Raw genomic sequence first — 22,927 nt, 5'->3', positions numbered from 1 at the left:
GTTTAAATATCTAGCGCATGTCTTCAACCTATCCTTGTCCACCTTCGTTATACCCGAAAAACTGAAAATGGTCAGATGGTACCGCTACTAAAGCATGGGAAACCAGCCAACATACGAGAATTTGATCATCCGATATCCCTCCTAACGCCGGTAGCCAAGACACTGCAGCCATTCTGCTTCCCTATTTTACTACGCGTCTTAATAATAGGTGAATAAACAAAGAAACTCGATCTGGGATTCAATCCGGTTGCAACATGTTTCCCAGGACCGTCCATCATGTTATAGATATGTGAATTTGAAAACGGAATTAACGGCTGAGCAGGGTGTTTTCATTATTATTTCATTATTTATTAAAACAGTTGCTATGGGGTGCATGTTGGCTGTTGGCTGAACTTCGTTAAATATTTATTTTATTTATTAAAAATAAAAATTGTATACAATTGTTATTCCGAGCTTACAAAATGATCAGCATCAAAACTTGAATATATATGACCCTCAGATATCAAGAACTCAATGATGGAGCTGCAATAAAAAGTAAATAACATTTAATATTCTACCCTAATCACTTTTAAATTATACGCCTTTAAAATTTTTCAATATAATTTTTCAATAACTTGTCTTTTTATAAACTTAAATTTAGTATTTGTACATCATTATAAAGAAAATGGATTAATTATGCTATTTTGGTGACCATTATTGGTTATCTTTGAGTTAAGATTGCTCGAGGTTAAATCTGTATAATGAAAAACACAAGAATTATTATTATTTAGTCGATTGTCCTCAGTGCAACTGATTACAACATAAAAAAAAAAACAAAATTAAATAAAAGAAAGAATAATATAGTACAAATACAAATAGCAATGACTTTCCCTTAAAACTAAATACATACTTTTGTTTTCACGTTTGCGCCGTTTAAGATGAAGTATTATTCCGTTTATTTTTTGTTAACAAGCCTCTATGACTATTTGTTTTGTAATTGATATTAGAGAAAAATTGTAAAGTTTACATACGGCGATGGTTACTAGCACATGTTTCTGAATTTCACTTCTTCATCAGCTAGCTTTTCGGGAGCTGAGCATTGAACTCGAATCTCCAACATTCACATCAGTGCAAAGGCAAATGCCTTTAGCTACTGAGCCATATGAATGTCCCGTTGCTCGCTGTTTAATTGGTCTCTAAGAATTTCCTTTTTGTTTCTTTTCCTTTTAGTCACCATGTAGGCACATACACTCTGTATGTAGTTTATTCCTAATAGTGTGGATATGATTTTTAGGCGCGCTTCTGAAAGCTTAGTAACATTTGTTCGGATTTTTACAGTATTTGTTTTTAATACTTCCGCTGTTACTAATCTATCAATATGATCATATGTATTTAATTAGCGAGCTTTGCTCATATTGCTTTATACAATGGTTTTTGCAGGGATGCACCTTAACGTTAAGCTAATCGTTTATCAAAAAATGTCCACCGTTTCCGTTGAAACACTTCGAAATATTATCGATAAAGAAATTATCAAGATAAATTGTATCTCGTTTTTAACCGAAACGAAAAGCTTTCGTTAACGTTAAAAACATTAACGAAAACGTGATACTTTATGTTTGAATTGTGCTGGCAATGCTATAGCCATGGTGAAGCCGTAAGGTGGCAACAACGAGCGCACATACACACACAAACTCTATGTAATTTGTTTGTGTAATTCGTTGGTGGTAATGTCAAAAATACTCTGAGAAATGTTCGTACTGTCAAAATTCATGAGAAAAGTTGCAATCAGCTTGGATAATGCTTTCACCTTTAATGACTCCGCCATCAATCAGCTTTGCCAGCATAGTTTGAAATTAATAATCAACATAAACGATTTGATTTCGTTTTGATATGGCAGAAAACGAAACGAAATCATTTCGTTAATTTGACGATCTTAACGTTAATAAACGAAACGAAATGACTTCGTTTCGTTTATTAACGTTGATTATCGTAACGAAATGATATCGTTTCGTTGGTTAAGCATGCCTGGGTTTTTGTTATTGATATTAGAGAAAATTTGTAAAGTTTACAAACGGCGATGGTTACTAGGACATGTTTCTGAATTTCACTTCTTCATCAGCTAGCTTTTCGGGAGCTGAGCATTGAACTCGAATCTCCAACATTCACATCAGTGCAAAGGCAAATGCCTTTAGCTACTGAGCCATATGAATGTCCCGTTGCTCGCTGTTTAATTGGTCTCTAATGCGGCAATTACCCACCGACGTGTGCCGTACGTACGGCCGTTTGTCGCACGAAGCACGTTTGACCGAACTCTCAAGCCCGTAGGAATCAATGTGTGCGTCTGTGTACATGTACATAAGATATTTGTGTGTGTATTGTTTACAGATAAGCACTGTTGCCATTGACCATTTTGCATGTATGCTTATGGAAACATCAACTTTTTTCAATTTAATTTTATTCTATTTCGGCCTTTATTTTGTAAATTTTTATAAAAATTTGTTTTCGAGCTCTAGGCCATGTATATGTAAATTAAAACACCAAAAATGCTTGTTTTACATATAAATTTTATATCTGTCAAATTTATTTTTATGAATTTATTTTAATCGATATTTCGATTTCAAACTGAAATCATCTTCAGGACTGAAAGGCATGTAAAAACAAAAATATTAACACATAAAACATAACAACATTCCATAATTTTTAACTTACACTCTTGAGTGCACCTGATCGACTAATTTAACAAATCTTGAAATAAACAAGTACAAGGGAAAACGATAAACAAAAAAGTAAACATCCAAAGAACCGTAATAATAAACAAATTTTTACATAAACAACAATACGTTAAATAATAAGTAGTAAGTGGCGCTCAGCACATTAGCGTTGGGACAGCATATTTGGAACGACACTCTTCTCACGAGGAATTGTAGTTGTTGTAATCAACCGACGATAGGCTGCCGCGCAGCCTTCTACATCTGCCTTAAAATTTATTCTTTGATCTCTTGGTGTATTGATAATATGAAGCATTTCTAATGTGTATCTTTTGTTGTAATGCCTCTCTTGTTGAATTACTGCTACGTTGTTTAAATCTGGAGAGTGTCCGGTAACTCTGCAATGTTGTGTCAAAGCTGTTTTATTATCATTAGCGTGGTCCCGATTTTTGATGTTAGATTTATGCGCGGAAATCCTTGTCTTTAATTTTGATTTTGTAGTCCCGACACGGGTCCCACGTATGCAATAAAGTATATGTCGGGACTACAAAATCAAAATTAAAGACAAGGATTTCCGCGCATAAATCTAACATCAAAAATCGGGACCACGCTAATGATAATAAAACAGCTTTGACACAACATTGCAGAGTTACCGGACACTCTCCAGATTTAAACAACGTAGCAGTAATTCAACAAGAGAGGCATTACAACAAAAGATACACATTAGAAATGCTTCATATTATCAATACACCAAGAGATCAAAGAATAAATTTTAAGGCAGATGTAGAAGGCTGCGCGGCAGCCTATCGTCGGTTGATTACAACAACTACAATTCCTCGTGAGAAGAGTGTCGTTCCAAATATACTGTCCCAACGCTAATGTGCTGAGCGCCACTTACTACTTATTATTTAACGTATTGTTGTTTATGTAAAAATTTGTTTATTATTACGGTTCTTTGGATGTTTACTTTTTTGTTTATCGTTTTCCCTTGTACTTGTTTATTTCAAGATTTGTTAAATTAGTCGATCAGGTGCACTCAAGAGTGTAAGTTAAAAATTATGGAATGTTGTTATGTTTTATGTGTTAATATTTTTGTTTTTACATGCCTTTCAGTCCTGAAGATGATTTCAGTTTGAAATCGAAATATCGATTAAAATAAATTCATAAAAATAAATTTGACAGATATAAAATTTATATGTAAAACAAGCATTTTTGGTGTTTTAATTTACATATACATGGCCTAGAGCTCGAAAACAAATTTTTATAACAATTTAATTTTTGATATTGTAAAAGGCCGGAATACTATTAAATAAGTATAAATAAATTAAATATTTATAATCAGCACTTTTACATAATTATTTCGAATTATTTTCACAATTTTTCAAACTTTAATTAGGCGTTTTTGCATAAAATTGCAAACGGTCAAAAATTAGCGCACAAAAGTTTACTAGGCAACTCTGTCTAGTGAGAGAGCGATCAGCTGACACGTTCTTACGGAAAAAATCAAAATTGTTTTGATTTCTACGTTCCGGGCTACGTACGTACGGGCGTTGCACGTCGGTGAGTTTTCGTTTACATTGCACACTCATAAGATAGGTCGTGTCAGCTGACACGTTTTTTCTACGTACGTTCGTGAGTAACCACGGCTTGAGAATTGCCTTTTTGTTTCTATTCCTTTTAGTCACCATGTAGGCACATACACTCTGTATGTAGTTTATTCCTAATAGTGGGGATATGATTTTTAGGCGCGTTTTTGAAAGCTTAGTAACATTTGTTCGGATTTTTACAGTATTTGTTTTTAATACTTCCGCTGTTACTATTACATATATCAATATGATCATATGTATTTAATTAGCGAGCTTTGCTCATATTGCTTTATACAATGGTTTTTGTTATTGATATTAGAGAAAAATTGTAAAGTTTACAAACGGCGATGGTTACTAGGACATGTTTCTGAATTTCACTTCTTCGTCAGCTAGCTTTTCGGGAGCTGAGTATTGAACTCGAATCTCCAACATTCCCATCAGTGCAAAGGCAAATGCCTTTAGCTACTGAGCCATATGAATTTCCCGTTGCTCGCTGTACAATTGGTCTCTAAGAATTGCCCTTTTTTTTCCATTCCTTTTAGTCACCATGTAGGCACATACACTCTGTATGTAGTTTATTCCTAATAGTGTGGATATGATTTTTAGGCGCGCTTTTGAATGCTCAGCTCCCGAAAAGCTAGCTGATGAAGAAGTGAAATTCAGAAACATGTCCTAGTAACCATCGCCGTTTGTAAACTTTACAATTTTTCTCTAATATTAATAACAAAAACCATTGTATAAAGCAATATGAGCAAAGCTCACCTGCCAACCATGACTACCCACTTTTAACCACTTTCCCCTGAAATTCCAACACCATCAAACATTTCGGTGTCAAAAAATTCAAGTTTTTGGATATTTTTGAGGGTGAAAAAAATTTCCCATAAATAGAATGAGTGCGAATGAAACAACATGAGTGTCTTGCTTATGAATATCCCAAAACAAGGGAAATAAAGAAAAATTATTTGACGTGCCATTGACGTTGGAAAATTTAAAAAAAATCAAGCGTGATTTTGGCAATTTCGCTAAAATTATTAATTATTTGAGTTTTAATTGTGAAAAATATCAAAAAAAGTGAACAAACGGTGAAGCACTCTTGATTTTCATAAAACAATAGTGGAACGGACGACCATATTTCTAAGAACTGCCGTTTTCATCGCCGCCATACAGTAAGTACTCCAAAAAAATGTGTATTATTATCCTAAATTTATATATTATGGTGTCCAACATAATATAGAGCTGCAACTGCGCTGACGCATCTATATATTATGATGAATACCAAAACAAGTGAAGTGCTAAGTCCCTGACAAATTTCAGGAAGATATTATGGTGTCATCATAAAATATATCTGTACATGCGCTGGGACATATATGCATAACAGTGTATGTCAAAACGGGTTCAGTGCAAGGCCCCTGGCCAAGTTCTATAAGATTTTATGTTGTTATCATAAAATATATATATGCATGCGCCTGTACATATATGCATCATAGTGCATGTCAAAACGGGTTCAGTGCAAGGCCCCTGACCAAGTTCTATAAGATTTTATGATGTTATCATAAAATATATATATGCATGCGCCTGCACATATATGCATCATAGTGCATGTCAAAACGGGCTCACTGCAAGGCCTCTGACCAAGTTCTATAAGATTTTATGTTGTTATCATAAAATATATATATGCATGCGCCTGCACATATATGCATCATAGTGCATGTCAAAACGGGTTCAGTGCAAGGCTCCTGACCAAGTTCTATAAGATTTTATGGTGTTATCATAAAATATTTATATGCATGCGCTTGTACATATATGCATCATAGTGTATGTCAAAACGGGTTCAGTGCAAGGCCCCTGGCCAAGTTCTATAAGATTTTATGTTGTTATCATAAAATATATATATGCATGCGCCTATACATATATGCATCATAGTGCATGTCAAAACGGGTTCAGTGCAAGGCCCCTGACCAAGTTCTATAAGATTTTATGGTGTTATCATAAAATATATATATGCATGCGCCTGTACATATATGCATCATAGTGCATGTCAAAACGGGTTCAGTGCAAGGCTTCTGACCAAGTTCTATAAGATTTTATGGCGTTATCATAAAATATTTATATGCATGCGCTTGTACATATATGCATCATAGTGTATGTCAAAACGGGTTCAGTGAAAGGCCCCTGACCAAGTTCTATAAGATTTTATGTTGTTATCATAAAATATATATATGCATGCGCCTGCACATATATGCATCATAGTGCATGTCAAAACGGGTTCAGTGCAAGGCCTCTGACCAATTTCTATAAGATTTTATGTTGTTATCATAAAACATATATATGCATGCGCCTGTACATATATGCATCGTAGTGTATGTCAAAACGGGTTCAGTGCAAGGCCCCTGACAAAGTTCTGGAAGATTTTATGTTGTCACATTAAAGTATATATATGCATGCGCCTGTACATATATGCATCATAGTGCATGTCAAAACGGGTTCAGTGCAAGGCCCCTGACCAAGTTCTATAAGATTTTATGTTGTTATCATAAAATATATATATGCATGCGCCTCTACATATATGCGTCGTAGTGTATGTCAAAACCAGTTCAGTGTTAGGCCCCTGACAAAGTTCTGAAAGATTTTATGATGTTATCATAAAATATATATGTGCATGCGCTTGTACATATATCCATAATAGTGTACATCAAAAACAGTTCAGTGCTAAGTCCCTGACAAAGTTCTGGAAGATTTTTTGTTGTCACATTAAATTGGATATTTGTCCAGACGTTTGTATTTGTGACTCAATCACGCAAGAACGGCTGGACCGGTTTGGATCAAATTTGACACACATATAGCCAATAGTCTAGAAGGATCTACTAGCTATATTTTTTTGAAAAGGGGGCGGTCCCCGCCTACTAGGAACAGTTATAATGTAATTATTGTATTTTTTCGTCTTTGTGACCGAATCACGCCAGAACGGCTACACGGATTTTGATGAAATTTGGGACACAGACAATAGTCTACTAGCGGAATTTTTTTTGGAACATGGAAACGGGGGTGGGGGTCCCACGACCCCTTCGAACAATTACTTTTTAATAATTTATACACATTATAACTTTACGTATACTGGCCTTCACCAATATTACATACTCAATGGGTCAAATAAGTCGAGGGCTTACAAAGGGAGCAGTGACACCCTCCGCCCCCTCTCCCTCTTCTCTCCCCTTTGGTGTAAAATCTATAAATTGTTATAACTCAATATAAATTTTCTCCTAAATTAATAGTTTTTGGTATCTGGCACATACAGATCGATATCAAAACAATTTTGGAAAAACCATCTGTGGTCTCCCTTCTCCTCCCGCCATCCGCCCTCCTTCAATTGTTTTTATTAGCACGCTTTTATTAGCTTTACCTGTATGTTTCTATGTAACTCTTCATTCGCTCCAGCGCGCCTGCTGCCTTGTTAACATGGTTTTACAATTAGCTTCACCTTATTTGTAATCCCGTTAGGGTCATATCGAGACCCTTCCGGGATCATTTCTGGGTGGTTTTCGTGATCCCGCCGGGGTCATTTCGGGACTTCCGGTATAATTTTGGGACTATTTCGCGATCATTTGGGAACCCTTCCGGCATCATTTCTGGATGGGTTTCGGGATCCGTCCGGCACCCCGTCGGGGTATTTTCGGGATAATTTGCGTACTTGTGATAGATAAATTCTTAATGGCTCCCGGGATCATTACGGGACTTTTTTGGGGTCATTTTGGGTCCCTTCCGGCATCTCTGGATGGTTTTCGGATCCCGTCGGGGTTATTTTGGGACTTTTCCTGGACTATGTCAGGGTCATTTCAGGACTTTTACGGAGTCATTTTATGTATGTTGATATATTAGTTTTTAACATTTTTTTTTTTTAACTTTTTATTTCCAGTTCTTTTGGGGAACACACTGCAGAACAGCACAACAAAACAGGATACAAAAATGTTTATAATTATCATCATCATCAATATTATTATTATTGTTATTATTATTATTATTATTTATATTGTCCCGATGAACAAGAGAACGTTCTCAAATTTAATGAGCAAAGAAAAGGCATATTTTGAGGAATTGAAAGAAAAATTTAGGAAACTAAATGAATCATCTGGGCAAGATACAGATTATACCATCAACTAGCAGGGGGCAATTTCTTTAGATAGAGATGAAGTACCATCAACAATTACAGGGGCTATGTTGTAGATTTCCCCAATTCGGAACCATTTATGATAGCTTGTTATTCAGGGATGAGTAAGCCCCCAGATCTAAATGATTTTTTAAAAGAATTTTGCGAGGAGATAGGCACTTTAGCTCATAATGGGGTGAAAGTGGGATCTACACAATTGTTAAAGGAATTTAGTGTTAGGCTATTTACTTGCGATTCACCACCTCGGGCATTTATAACTGGGGTAAAGGGTCATACAGCAAAAAATAGCTGCCCGAAATGTTTGCAAATGGGGCAATATTTAGATCTTGTGTGCCTATCCCAAGAAGTGGGCGACTAAGAACAGATGATTCATTTAAAAATAGGCTAGCTTTGTCATTCCATAAGCAGAGGGAGATTTTGCTAGAATCAGTAAATATTGGCATGGTTTCTCAGTTTCCCTTAGAACCCATGCATTTAAGAGGACTTAGGAGTAACAAAAAAACTACTCCAGTTACTTATTAAAAGAGGGAACGTAACGAGAATGAACGAAAAATTGATGTTTCTGAATAATTACGTTCCCTCTGAGTTTTCTAGACGAAGCCGTGATCTAGACGAATTAAGCAACTGGAAATCGACAGAATACCGGCAGTTTTTATTGTATTCTGGCATTTTCGTTTTGAAAGACTGCATACCGGATAACCTTTATTATCACATTCTGTTGTTGTTGTTGTTGTTGTAGCGATAAGGTTGCTCCCCGAAGGCTTTGGGGAGTGTTATCGATGTGATGGTCCTTTGCCGGATACAAATCCGGTACGCTCCGGTACCACAGCACCATTAAGGTGCTAGCCCGACCATCTCGGGAACGATTTATGTGGCCACATTAAACCTTCAGGCCATTCCCTCCCTCCCTACCCCCAAGTTCCATGAGGAGCTTGGGGTCGCCAGAGCCTCGTCTGTTAGTGAAACAGGTTTCGCCGCGGATAGGTGAGGTTGACAATTGGGTTTGGAGAAGCTATATATTGCGCTGGCAACCTAAAAGGTTGCGCTACACAGCCCTTTGAATCTGGTATTTTGGTCGCCTCTTACGACAGGCATACCTACCGCGGGTATATTCTGATCCCCTAACCCGCTGGGGTATTATCACATTCTTTTGTTGCATTGTGCTGTTCGACTTCTCTCCTGTGAGAAGTCTTGTAAAGTAGAATCTAATGTTGCGAATTTAGTAGATATTTTGGCGCGAATTTAATTAGTTTCAATGTCCACGGCCTTTTGCATTTAAGCGATTGCGTAAAACAATTTGGCCCGTTAGATTCTTTTTCAGCATATAAATTTAAGAATTATATGCAATACATTAAAAAAATTATTCACAATACATCTAAGATACTGCAGCAAGTGTTTTTGAGAATAGAAGAAAGAAGAAATTTTACGGATTGTAGTAAAACTTTTAAAAATGATAATTTTATTATAAATTTTAAGAATGATAAGGACAGTTTCTTCTTAAGTAGTGCATTGGGTTCTATAAAGATTGTTAACCAACAAAACGAAAATAGTTTCGTAGTTCGAGTTTTAACAAAAGTTGGAAACGTTTTTATAGAGCCCATTGTGTCCTCATCTGGATTAGGTATTTTAGTAGCTCAACTTATAGATGAGGACATACATATTATAAACAAAGAAAATTTAGTCCTTAAGTATTATTCTATACCTGTAGGCCCTAGATTTATTTTAATTCCGTTATTACATAATTTATTTTATAAATTTGCATAGGTTATATATAGTTAAGATTGCCATTGTAAATAGTAGTTTGTAGATGTATTTCACCATTTCCTTTTACTATTTAAGTCTTTCCGTTTCCTTTTTGATTTTGTACATAATTAACCTGCATTGCTTTTATTATTTATTTCTTTGTATATAATTAGTATTAATATATTTTTAATAAAATATTATATGAATTAACAAAAAAAAATATATATACATAATAGTTATTTTAAAAAAGTTCTAATTTATTTGTAAAATTTTGTATATTCTACTTTGGAACTAACAATTTCTAAATTAATTGTTTAATTTGTTTTTGCTTTTCAAAATAGGAAGATGAAGTCTTTTTAAAAAATTATGTTGAATTTTTTTACACACTTAGAATTTTCTTTTTCTTTTTTCTCAGCAATGACATAGCAAAATTCAAAAAGCTATTGTTTAACCCGACCTCTAAAAAAGGGAAGATCAAGTTTTTAAAAATTTTGTTGCATCAATAATTAATTTTGGCTTTTAATTTTATTTCAGCAATGCAAATATTCACCTCAGCACTAGTGTCTTTCGTTAACCCGAACTCTAAAAAAAGGAAGATTCAGACTTAGACAATTTTGTTGAATTGATTTCTAATTTTGACTTTTATTTTTCTTTTCTTCTTCTTAGAAATCAAATACTTCAACCTGCTTTATTCACAGGATGCATCCATAGCTTCAGTAAGCAGAACTTTGGAAAAGGTAAATAAAGCCCGTCTCTGAAAGTTATGTTGAATCAATAACTAATTTTGTCTTTTATTTTTTCTATTTTTCCAGTAGCAAATATATCTTAGGGATCATAAGGAGCAGCATGCCAACCACTTACGCTGATATGGATCTGCTGGGAACGGAGAAAATATGTTTTTTTTGCATATTAGTTAAACTTATATAGCTAGAAATAATGTTAAGAAATTTTATTAAGTTGTAACGAAAGTGAATATTTTTCACTCATTGTAAACGAGTAATAAATGATAGTATATATGAAAAGAAAGGTAATTTGATTACTTTTCTTTCGGTACTACTATCGTTAAAATTGATAAACGATTTCTGAAAATTTTTTCAAATTTAGATACACATATATGTAACTAGTGAAAATGTTGAGACATTTTATAAAGTTGTAACGAAAGTGAATATTTTTCACTCATTATAAACGAGTAATAAATGCTAGTATTATCAAAAGAAAGGTAATTTGATTACTTTTCTTTGGGTACTACTCTTGTTTAAATCTATATCCGATTTTTAAAAAATTTTGGAAAATAAGAGATACATGTATATAGCTAGGGAAAACTTGGTAAAATTTTGTAAAGTTGTAGGAAAAGTGTATGTTTTTTACACCTTGCAAATGAGTTTCAAGTTTAAGCATATACTAAAATAAATATAATTAAATTATTGTACTTTTGATAGTACTGTGTGTGGTACTATAAGATTGCATGTTCTAGTTGAGTGTGCAAACGTTAATTTCGAGAAGAGATAGCTCGGACAACGGGGATGGATTAGCTTGTGTGTAAATAAACATAAACGGCGTTCAAAAAATTTTGATAAACTGCAACCAAGAATTTGTACGGATAGTTCGGAATATGTTCATATTTTCTTTTTAGGTGTACATATCTAGCTGCGTTATTTATTAGCAAATGTAATTTACTCATGCAACACTTATCAAGGCAACCATACACTAGTTCTTGATATGAGATTATGGGCACTAATAAAGTCTTAACAAGTTTTAGCTTAATATCCAAAGCTGTCTCAATACAGAGTAAGACTTAGAAATTGTTGCATTTATATGATCAACGAATGAGAGAGGGGGTATTCAATCTAAGCCAAGGGTTTTAGCAGCATTCTCATATTTGATAATTGTACCACACAGTATAAGAGGAGACACATCTTCTATGCTATACGAACAATGAGATAGGGATGTAGCATTGCGATAACCGGACTGATACTCAGATAGGAGACCACTCTCTGATAGATATCCCCTCATTTGATTTAATATTAATCTTTCAAAAACCTTTGAAAATGCCGGTAAAATGCTAATTGGTCGAAAATCACATGGTTGAGTTGCATCATATTTTTAGCAGCAGGTGTTACACTAGCTACTTTCCAAATGTCAGGGAACCTAGAAGTTGTAAATGAAAAATTTAAAATGTGCGTAAATGGGCCAATAACATACGACAGAATTAACTATATAAACTTTAAACTGATACTGTTCTCACCTACCACATTTGATTTAACTGAAAGCATACAAGGTATAACTTCAGATTCACTAACATTTTTAAAACTAAATTTAATATCACTCTGAAGAACAAGTTCACAAATCTGTTCGAATCGAGCGCAATCAACAGGCATCTTTACTGAAAAATATTCGTGCATAGTGTTAGGATCAACCATACACTCTGACTTCGTTTGGGATTTTATCCCAAGACTTCTTAGATTCTTCGACAATACTAGAAGGAATCTTGATATTGAGTTTGCTTTGGAAGTAAGATTTCTTAGCTCTGCTTCAGAAGCTCTGTTACGCATTAGTTTGAACATTGCCCAATTTTCCGCAGTTCTGTCTTTTTTCCAGGCAAAGTAACACCTGTGCCTTGCGTTTATTGCTTTACGTACCCCCGTAGTGAATCACGCCTGCCTATGTTTACTTATTTTTTTTCTTTATAGGGACGTATTTATCATAGAGGTAACTAACCAACGTGGAGAAATAACCAAATTTTTCGTTTAAGTCAGCTAGAAACAAAGTCATTCCATGGTACGACGGCCGCTTCAGTAGCTAGCTCATTAACATTGTATACAGGAGAATGAAACCCTATACAAAATAAATAAATGTAAGGCACGATAACCTCCGAAGAGATTTTAAGCCGAGCTTCTCTTCCAATTTGTGTCGTGCTCCTTTTTTAATTTTTCCTACGAATTGGCGGGACGGGACCTTCTTGTTTTATGCCGACTCCGAACAGCATCTGCAAGGCATATGAGTTTTGACTGAGGGCTTTTCATGGCAGAAATACACTCGGAGTGCTTGCCAAACACTGCCGAGGGGCGATCCCGCTTAGAAAAACTTTCTTCTAATTGAAAAACCTGGTTTCTAAAATTTTGTTGTTTTTGTTGTTGTTGTAGCGATAAGGTTGCTCCCCGAAGACTCCACGTGTTATCGATGTGATGGACTTTTGCCGCATACAGATCCGATACGCTCCGGTACCACAGCACCATTAAGGTGCTAGCCCGACCATCACGGGAACGATTTATGTGGTCACATTAAATCTTCAGGCCTAAAATTTTAATGTTGCTTTGCCCGGGGCGAGTACCCAGGATCTTCGGTATGGTAGGCGGACCACAGCGACCGCTTAACTCAACCCTAAATTGTAATTTACAAGTAACAAGTCATGGTCGCTCACACTGCATAAAGAGAGTTGCTTCCCAAGGCCGCCGGTTCTATGTACCGGAGCGACTCGGGATTTTTCCCGACCAAGGACTGCCATTTCAGTGTAACCCCATTTAATTTGCAATTATAGCACGTAATCGGCTGGCTAATTGCTTTGTATGTAGTCATGAGCGTTTCTTTATCTTTTCCCCAGGTACTGCCAGCGAGGGATTTGAGGATTTTGTTACGGCTCTGAATTCTCGGAACAATTGCGGCTGCATGCTCACCAAAATGTAGATCCTGATCAAACGTCACACCCAAGATTTTGGGGTGTAGGACAGTCGGTAGCGTAGTGCCATCGACATGGATGTTCAAAATGGTCGACATTTGGGACGTCCATGTTGTAAATAAGGTCGCGGAAGATTTAGTCGGCGATAATGCCAGGTTTCGCGAGGCAAAAAAACTGGAGAGATCGGGGAGGTAGCCGTTTATTTTATTGCATAGCGCATCGATCTTTGGGCCTGGGCCTGTGGCCATTATTGTGCAGTCATCGGCGTAGGAAACGATCGAGACTCCTTCCGGTGGTGAAGGTAGCTTAGATATGTAGAAATTAAACAAAAGTGGGGATAGGACACCACCCTGTGTCACCCCTTGTTTAATTCTCCTTGGTTTTGATCTTTCGTTTCTAAATTGCACCGATGCCGGCCGACCACCCAGATAATTTGCGGTCCACCTTTTAAGATATGGGGGAAGGGTAGACCCTTCCAGGTCTTGCAGTAACGAGCCATGGTTGACCGTATCAAAAGCTTTTGATAGGTCTAGGCTACGAGTACTGTTCTATGGTATTGATTTAAACCGCAATTTATCTGGGTGCTAATGGCATTTAGCGCGGTGGTAGTGCTATGGAGTTTTCCGAAGCCATGTTGATGAGGGACTAGCTGCAAATTTGCTTGGAAAAATGGAGCAAAATGGCTTCAAGCGTCTTTGCCACTGGCGATAGGAGAGATATCGGACGATACGACTCACCTATGTTAGCTGGTTTCCCAGGCTTTAATAGCGGGACCACCTTGGCCGTTTTCCATTTCTCGGGTATGACAAAGGTGGAAAGAGACAGGTTGCAGACATGCGCTAAATATTTGAAACCCTCTTTCTCTAGGCTTTTAAGCATCGGCATGGCTATGCCGTCTGGGCCCACTGCTTTGGATGGTTTAGCATGACGGATGGCATCCTCAACCTCTTTGGCGGTGATGGTAATTGGTGACGCGCTTATGTGCGTCTCTGTTGGCCCTCCGTTTATCTTTGTCGACCGTAGAATGCACTATATATTGTCGGCAGAAAGCGCTCGCGCATCCGACAGCACTTTATCGCCAAAGGCGATGGAAACTTTGTCATTGTGCCTAGACGGATTCGATAGGGACTTTACGGTGGACCAAAGTTTACTTACACAGGCAGAGAGGTTACAGCCGCTTGGGCTCTCCTCCCATTTCGCCCGCTTGTGTTCATCCACAAGCAATCTGATGCGCTGGTTTATATCCCTCATTTGGGGGTCGCCGGGATCGAGCTTTCTTATAAGGTCCCGTTCTCTCGCTAAACTTGCGGCCTCCGCCGGGAAGTGGGGCCGAATTTCGGGAATTCTACCGAGGGGAATGTAGCGAGCCGAGGCGGATTCAATGACCTTACGGAAGGCACGCTCCCCTTGGCGGGCATCAGTCGGGATAGGGAGGGCAGCAAAGCGGTTGTATGTAAAGGATTTATATTCTTCCCACTTTCCTTTTTTGAAGTTTATGAAAGTGCGTTTTTCAGTGACGATGAAGTCGGCGGTATGCTCGAGCGAAATAAGTATGGGCAGGTGGTCGGATGCCAATATTACCATCGGCTGCCAGTTGACGCAGTTTACGAGTTCTGCGATCACGATTGAAATATCCGGCGAACTCTGACAGCTTCCTACCATACGTGTGGGGACGTCTCCGTTTATTGTGCAGAACGTCGTTTCTTCTATTTGATCCGCTAACATCTCACCCCTACTGTCCGCCCGCAAGTTTGAATGCCATAGATCATGATGGGCATTGAAATCGCCTAAGATAATGCGATTATTGCCAGTGAGTAAGGCCCTGATATTAGGGCGGTATCCACTGGGGAAAGAGGTGGCAGGAGGGATGTAGATGTTGATGATTTCTAGGTTTGCATCGCCTGACCGGACAGATAGGCCTTGCCGTTCTAAGACATTGTCCCTGCGATCGATGCCAGGATCAAATATATAATATTGCACAGAGTGGTGTATGATAAACGCGAGGCCGCCTCCATTTCCGCTCTCGCGGTCTTTCCTGTGGACATTATACCCAGAGCAGGTCTGCAATGCAGATCTTGCTGTGAGTTTAGTCTCTTGAATCGCAGCAATGCGGATGTTGTGCCGCTTCATGAAATCGACTATCTCCGTAATCTTCCCAGTTAGTCCATTACAGTTTAACTGCAGAATTCTGAAGTGCATAAGGGGAGACGCCGCCACTGATGCTCAGCATTGCTACCAACTCTACTACAAAGGTAGTAGTTATGAGTGGTATCACCTGTTTGGGTTGTTGGCGCCGCGGGGCGCGAGCAGCAGCGGGTACTTGTTGTGGCTTGCTGAGCAGCGGGGCTGCTGGAAGGTAGTTGGGGGCTCTTAGGCGTAGACTACGGGACGCCCTTGGGCGTGAACTGCAAGGAGCCTGAAAGATTTATAAAAGTTACGTGGACGTCGGGTTTTGGGATCAAGTCAGCGCCGTACTCAACAATCGCATTATCTTAGACGATTTCAATACCCATCACGATCTATGGCATTCAAACTTGCGGGTTGACAGTAGGGGTGAGATGTTGGCGGATCAAATAGAAGAAACGACGTTCTGCACAAGAAACGGAGACGCCCCCACACGTATGGTAGCAAGCTGTCACAGTTCGCCGGATATTTCAATCGTGAGCGCAGAACTCGCAAACTGCGTCAACTGGCAGCCGATGTTAACATTGGCATCCGACCACCTGCCTATACTTATTTCGCTTGAGCGTTCATCGTTGCAGAAAAACTCACTTTCATTAACTTTAAAAAAGGAAAGTGGGACGAATACAAATCCTTTACAGACAACCGCTTTGCTGTCCTCCTTATCCCTACTGATGCCCGCCAATGAGAGCTCGCTTTCCGCAAGGTCATTGAATCCGCCTCGGCTCGTTTCATTCCCGCCGGTAGAATTCCTGAAATTCGGCCCCACTTCCTGGCAGAGGCCGCAAGTTTAGCGAGAGAACGTGACCTTATAAGACAGCTCGATCCCGGCGACCCCCAAATAAGGGATATAAACCAACGATTGCTTGTAGATGGACACAAGCGGGCGAAATGGGAGGAGCACCTAAGCGGTTGTAACCTCTCTGCCGGTGTAGGTAAACTTTGGTCCACTGTAAAGTCCCTATCGAATCCGTCTAGGCACAATGACAAAGTTTCCATCGCCTTTGGCGACAAAGTGCTGTCGGATGCGAAAAGATGCGCGAGCGCTTTCTGCCGACAATATATAATGCATTCTACGGTCGACAAAAATAGATGGAGGGTCAACAGACACGCACATAAACATAAGTTCAGCGCGTCACCAATTACCATCACCGCCAAAGAGGTTGAGGATGCCATCGGTCATGCTAAATCATCCAAAGCAGTGCGCCCAGACGGCATAGCCATGCCGATGCTTAAAAGCCTAGGGAAAGAGGGTTTCAAATATTTAGCACATGTCTTCAACCTGTCTCTTTCCACTTTTGTCATACCCGAGAAATGGAAAACGGCCAAGGTGGTCCCGCTATTAAAGCCTGGGAAACCAGCTAACATAGGTGAGTCGTATCGTCCGATATCTCTCCTATCGCCAGTGGCAAAGACGCTTGAAGCCATTTTGCTCCATTTTTCCAAGCAAATTTGCAGCTAGTCCCTCATCAACATGGCTTCGGAAAACTCCATAACACTACCACCGCGCTAAATGCCATTAGCACCCAGATAAATTGCGGTTTAAATCAATACCATAGAACAGTACTCGTAGCCTAGACCTATCAAAAGCTTTTGATACGGTCAACCATGGCTCGTTACTGCAAGACCTGGAAGGGTCTTGTCATACCCGAAAAATGGAAAATGGACATGGTGGTACCGCTACTAAAGCCTGGGAAACCAGCTAACATAGGAGAGTCATATCGCCCGATATCTCTCCTATCGCCAGTAGCCAAGACGCTTGAAGCCATTTTGCTCCCCTACTTCAAAGCAAATTTGCAGCTAGCCTGTCATCAGCATGCCATAGCACCACCACCGCGCTAAATGCAATCAGCACCCAGATAAATTGCGGTTTAAATCAAAACCCCCACCACAGTACTCGTTGCTCTAGACCTATCAAAAGCTTTACGGTCAACCATGGCACGTTACTGCAAGACCTGGAAGGGTCTACCCTTCCCCCATGTCTTAAAATTTGGACCGCAAATTATCTGGGTGGTCGGCAGGCATCGGTGCAATTTAGAAATGAAACATCGAAACCAAGAAGAATTAAACAAGGGGTGCCACAGCGTGGTGTCATATACCACTTTTGTTTAATTTCTACATATCTAAGCTACCTTCGCCACCAAAGGAGTTGCTATCGTTTCCTACGCCGATGACTGCACAATAATGGCCACAGGCCCAGGCCGACAGATCGATGAGCTTTGCAATAGAATAAACTGCTACCTCCCAGATCTCTCCAATTTTTTCGCCTCGCGAAACCTGGGATTATCACCGACTAAATCCTCCGCGACCTTATGTACAACATGGACGTCCCAAATGTCGACCATTTTGAACATCCATGTCGATGGCACTGCGCTAAGGACTGTCCTACACTCAAAAATCTTGGGTGTGACGTTTGATCAGGATCTAAACTTTGGCGAGCACGCAGCCGCAATTGTACCGAAAATCCAGAGCCGTAATAAAATCCTCAAATCGCTTGCTGGCAGTACTTGAGGAAAAGACAAAGAAACGCTCATTACCACATACAAAGCAATTAGCCAGCCGATTAACATAGTTTAGTTTATTAATTCAGTCTATGACCAAAAATCTTACAGACTAGATTCAAAAACATATTTAAAATAAATATAAACATTAAACATATACAATGGGTACAACATTATTTAAAGAGTAAGTCAATGGAAGCCTTTAATGGAAGACGCAGAAAAATCAATATTTAATCTAGTAGAGAGCTTATTTAATTCTGATAGGGCGCGGAAAATTGGGCTAAAATTAAAGTAATTTGCTCTACAAGAACTCAAATAAAAAGGCAGGAATGCGCGCAGATTTGTTTGCGGCACATTAAACGATATTTTCGCAAGAAGAGTCGCACAGTCCAAAGAGCCCACGATTAAGTCGTACACAAACATAACCAAGTGCACCGTTCTCTTCGCTTCAAGTGATTGCAGATTTATCAATTGACAACGAGAAGAATAAAAAGGCAACGGGTTATCAAAATGTATGGAGTTCAAAGCAAAACCGACAAACTTTCTTTGAATTCTTTCTATTCTGGCCGAATGATTGCTGTAGATGGGGTTCCAGATATTGGAAGCATATTCTAGTTTGGAGCGTACTAACGATATATATATGGCTTTCTTAGTATACGGATCTTTAAAGTCCCTTGCATATCTGCGAAGAAAAGCAAGGTTTCTGTAGGCCATTGGGAGCACATAACATATATAATTGGTGATAATGTGAAACTTGAGTCAAAGACAACACCTAGATCAACATGTTCGTTAATTGACGCCAACTGGATGCCTGAAATAGAGTACAACGAAGAATGGGAGCTCATGGATTTTGAGAAAGACATACTAAACCATTTTTTAACATTTAAGAAAAGATTATTGGCGCGACAGCAATATTCCACATTAAGGCCACTTTGCATAAGGCAGGAATCTGAAGGGGCATTGATTCTACGGAAAAATTCAAGATCATCAGGAAATAGCAGAAAGCTGGAGTTTTTGAAGCAGGAACCAAGTTATGAAAAGCACAAACAGGAGTGGACCAAAAATATTGCCTTGAGGCACTCCAGATGTTGCGACAAATGAGTGTGACTTAAGATTGAGAGACTTTGTCGAAGGCCTTCGAGAAGTCCGTGTATATAGCATCAACTTGAGATCCATCTCTGAATGCGGATACAGAAATCCGAGAAAGACGCCAAGTTAGTGACAGTAGAGCGTCCGAAACCCATGTTGATTGGGTTCAACAATACGTTTGACTATAAAGGATAGTTTATCTTTTATTATTTTTTCGAAAAGTTTCGAACAAACAGTAAGTTTAGCAATGGGCCTATAGTTTGAAACATCGTTTTTTTCCCGGTTTTGAAAATCGGTGTTATCGAAGCACATTTCCATCTATCAATAAAAATGCCAGATGAGAGAGACAAGTTAAAGATGTAGCAAAGAGGGGAACATAAAGATACGATGCAGTGCTTCAGAACATACGCGCAGACGACATTACTGCCGCATTTCACCGAGGGCTTTAGTGTTAACATAGCATTGCCAACATCGGTATTGGAGATCGTGAGTGATGCAAAATCTAATCGTTCAGTGACAGCCGAGAGCAGATTCGGAACAGCAACATCATCTTCAAAATAAGATTTAAAGAATTCAGCGAAGAATTCAACAGAAACATCCAGAGACTGCGAGCTCTTGCCATTAAAGTGCATGCAAGTGGGAATATTAGAAGAGCCACGTTTGGAGCGATTAAAATTCCAAAAGGCCTTAGGATTTTCGTTTAGATCCGTTTCGAGCCTTCCCATATACTGTTTATACAGAAATTTATCGAGAACGTTAAACTGTTTCACACTAGTGGTACATTGCTGGGATTCAAGGGGTTGTGTAGCGCAATATATAGCTTCTCCAACCCAATTGTTAACCTCACCTTCGAGCGGCGAATCCCGTTTCACTAACAGACGAGGCTCTGGCGACCCCAAGCTCCTCATGGAACTTGGGGGTGGGGAGGGAGGGATGGGCTGAAGGTTTAATGTGGCCATATAAATCGTTCCCGAGATGGTCGGGCCAGCACCTTAATGGTGCTGTGTTACCGGAGCGTATCGGATCTGTATCCGACAAAGGACCATCACATCGATAACACTCCCCAAAGCCTTCGGGGAGTAACCTAATCGCTACAACAACAACAACAACAACAGTGGTACATTGCTCTTTGAGGAAAGTATCCGTAGTATTAGCCCTATACAACTTGTTATACTTATTTCGCTTATTTTTTAGATTTTTTAGAGCTTTGTTGTACCAAGGCAGTTTATATAGCTTTGGCTCAAGAGGAGGCACATTGATATTAAAAATCTCACACAACTTATACAGAAGGTATCGTAGCAAGCGCTGACGTCCTGAGAATCAAATAGATTTTCCCAAGCTACATCGAGGAAGGAATTGTTAAGCCCTTTCAAAATTAGTTCACCGGTAGTTCAAAGAAAGATTGTCCGCGAGAGTAGAAGCAGGAATCGCGTCAAAGTATTGAATAAAGATAGAAAGCGGAACATGATTCTTATCGGACGCGCACAGTTCAAATATTAAAATTTCGTCCACAAACACAAGATCAAGCAACCTAGAAAGAGCGTTAAATAAATGATTAATTTGGATAAGATCACAACTTAAAAAACTATTAATGAGATTAATTTCTTGTAAGAACGTAACATTTGTAGGAGTTAAAATGCCATTATTCTGTAAATTCAGCCATGTGATGTCCGCCAATCGCCAAGAATACAAAAATTAGCATCATCATTAGTTTCCCAAAGATTGACAATGTTTTCGATATGAGCACTATATAGACTGTCACAACTGTCCTGTTGAATACCCAGAATCCTGGGCATCCCAACAGCCATCTGATTGATGAGCCAACACCGCCTAGGGACTTAAGGAGTCATCTCCGTAAGCATTTTGAGGAAATACGACACCTGAGAACTCAGCCGTATGAAGCAAAAAAACACAAGCTGGGCCTTGGTGAACTCCACAAACAGGCGTCGGAACTTTATGCCAGGAATTGCCCGGTGAATCCAGTACTCAAAGAAAAGTACCCAAAACTTGCGGAAGAGGAACGCATACTCCCAACGGAAACGCGAGTCACTCTAGCTCAACTTCGTTCTGGATACTGTAACAGGTTAAACTCTTACCTATCCAGAATCAACCCCGACATACAAAATGTATTTTTTCTAATCATCTAACATACATTCTACCCTCTATGAAATCTCAGGTGCTCGACTGGCTTCTGTCAATGAATTTATTGACTTAGGTGTTGTCTTTGATACCACTTTTTATTTCGTCAATCACATCTCTTATATGCTCCCCAAGGCTTACAGAAACCTTGCCTTTCTTCGTAGACATGCAAAAGACTTTAGGGATTCCTATACCAGGAAGGCTATTTATACCTCTCTTGTTCGTGCAAAACTTGAATATGCCTCAGTTGTATGGAATTCTATTTATAACAGCTATGCTGCTAGAATTGAAAGGGTTCAAAGAAAATTTATTCGTTTTTGTTTAAATTCACTCAGCTTTGATGACCCAATTCCATCCTATTACTCGCGCTGCTTACTCATAAATCTCCAACCTCTCGAATCCAGAAGGGTAGTACATCTGATAATGTTCGTCTATGATCTCATCGCTGGCTCTCTTAGCGAAGGTGTCATTTAATGTTCCCAATAGGAGTCTTCGTACATTTTTACCATTTTACTTACTCTCGGGGAGGTTTTTTATTGATTTCTCTTTGTCGAGAAATATTTTCAATTCAACTCTGGAAGTACATCTCTCATTTGAACTTGCAATATCTATTTGTATCTTTTTTTTTTTTTTTTTGCTTATGCTATTCATATTGTAACGAATTTACTTCAATTACGCTTATTTCAAATCTTCTACTAAGGTTCGAATCACTAAACTGTTGAATAAATAACACCACTATTCAGTAATGCAAAATGGTCTTTATTAGACTACTTTCAAAATAACACTTCTATTGCTCGACAGATAGCGTGCTTAATTAAAACTGATTCTCGCGCCTCTACTGTTGGTGCTTTTATACTCTGTGATTTCCTCGTTGCATCTTCTAGGCGCTTCCAGAATTTACTTTGTTACTGCCATATAATTATAACTACAGATGCACGTGTATAGCTTCTCATATGCGCGTGTATTTGTGAGCGACACTTCCACAACTACAATTGCATACTTTTGGGAGCATCTCAGATAAGATATCTACATGTGTTTGTGCGTTGCTTCTCCGCTGCGTGTTCGTACATATGTGTAGACATAATGATTGACTTCATGTAGATACATAATGATTGATTTATGGATGTGCATAAGTCACTCTTAGCATCGGCTTAGAGATG

The 22,927-nt window shown here is 38.7% G+C and overlaps 1 protein-coding gene across 3 annotated transcripts in view; it reads right to left on the bottom strand.

The window, feature by feature from the left end:
* Positions 1 to 365: 365 nt before the first annotated feature.
* The window catches only part of RPA2 (Replication protein A2), a 61,515-nt gene continuing 38,953 nt past the window's right edge, over positions 366 to 22,927 (bottom strand). Inside the window, exon 4 of one of the 3 annotated variants that reach the window (XM_067791463.1) lies at positions 366 to 522. In XM_067791463.1, the coding sequence (XP_067647564.1) occupies positions 444 to 522 (79 nt within the window). In that variant the 3' untranslated portion in view covers positions 366 to 443. Of the gene's footprint in view, positions 523 to 10,910; positions 11,058 to 22,927 lie in introns of those variants that run through there. The other 2 variants (XM_067791469.1, XM_067791468.1) reach the window with 2 other exon arrangements.

This window comes from Eurosta solidaginis, chromosome 5, assembly GCF_040869045.1.
Source record: "Eurosta solidaginis isolate ZX-2024a chromosome 5, ASM4086904v1, whole genome shotgun sequence".
NCBI lineage: Eukaryota > Metazoa > Arthropoda > Insecta > Diptera > Tephritidae > Eurosta > Eurosta solidaginis.
The sequence above is the reverse complement of the archived record's forward strand: the minus strand, read 5'-3'. Positions and strand labels throughout refer to the sequence as shown.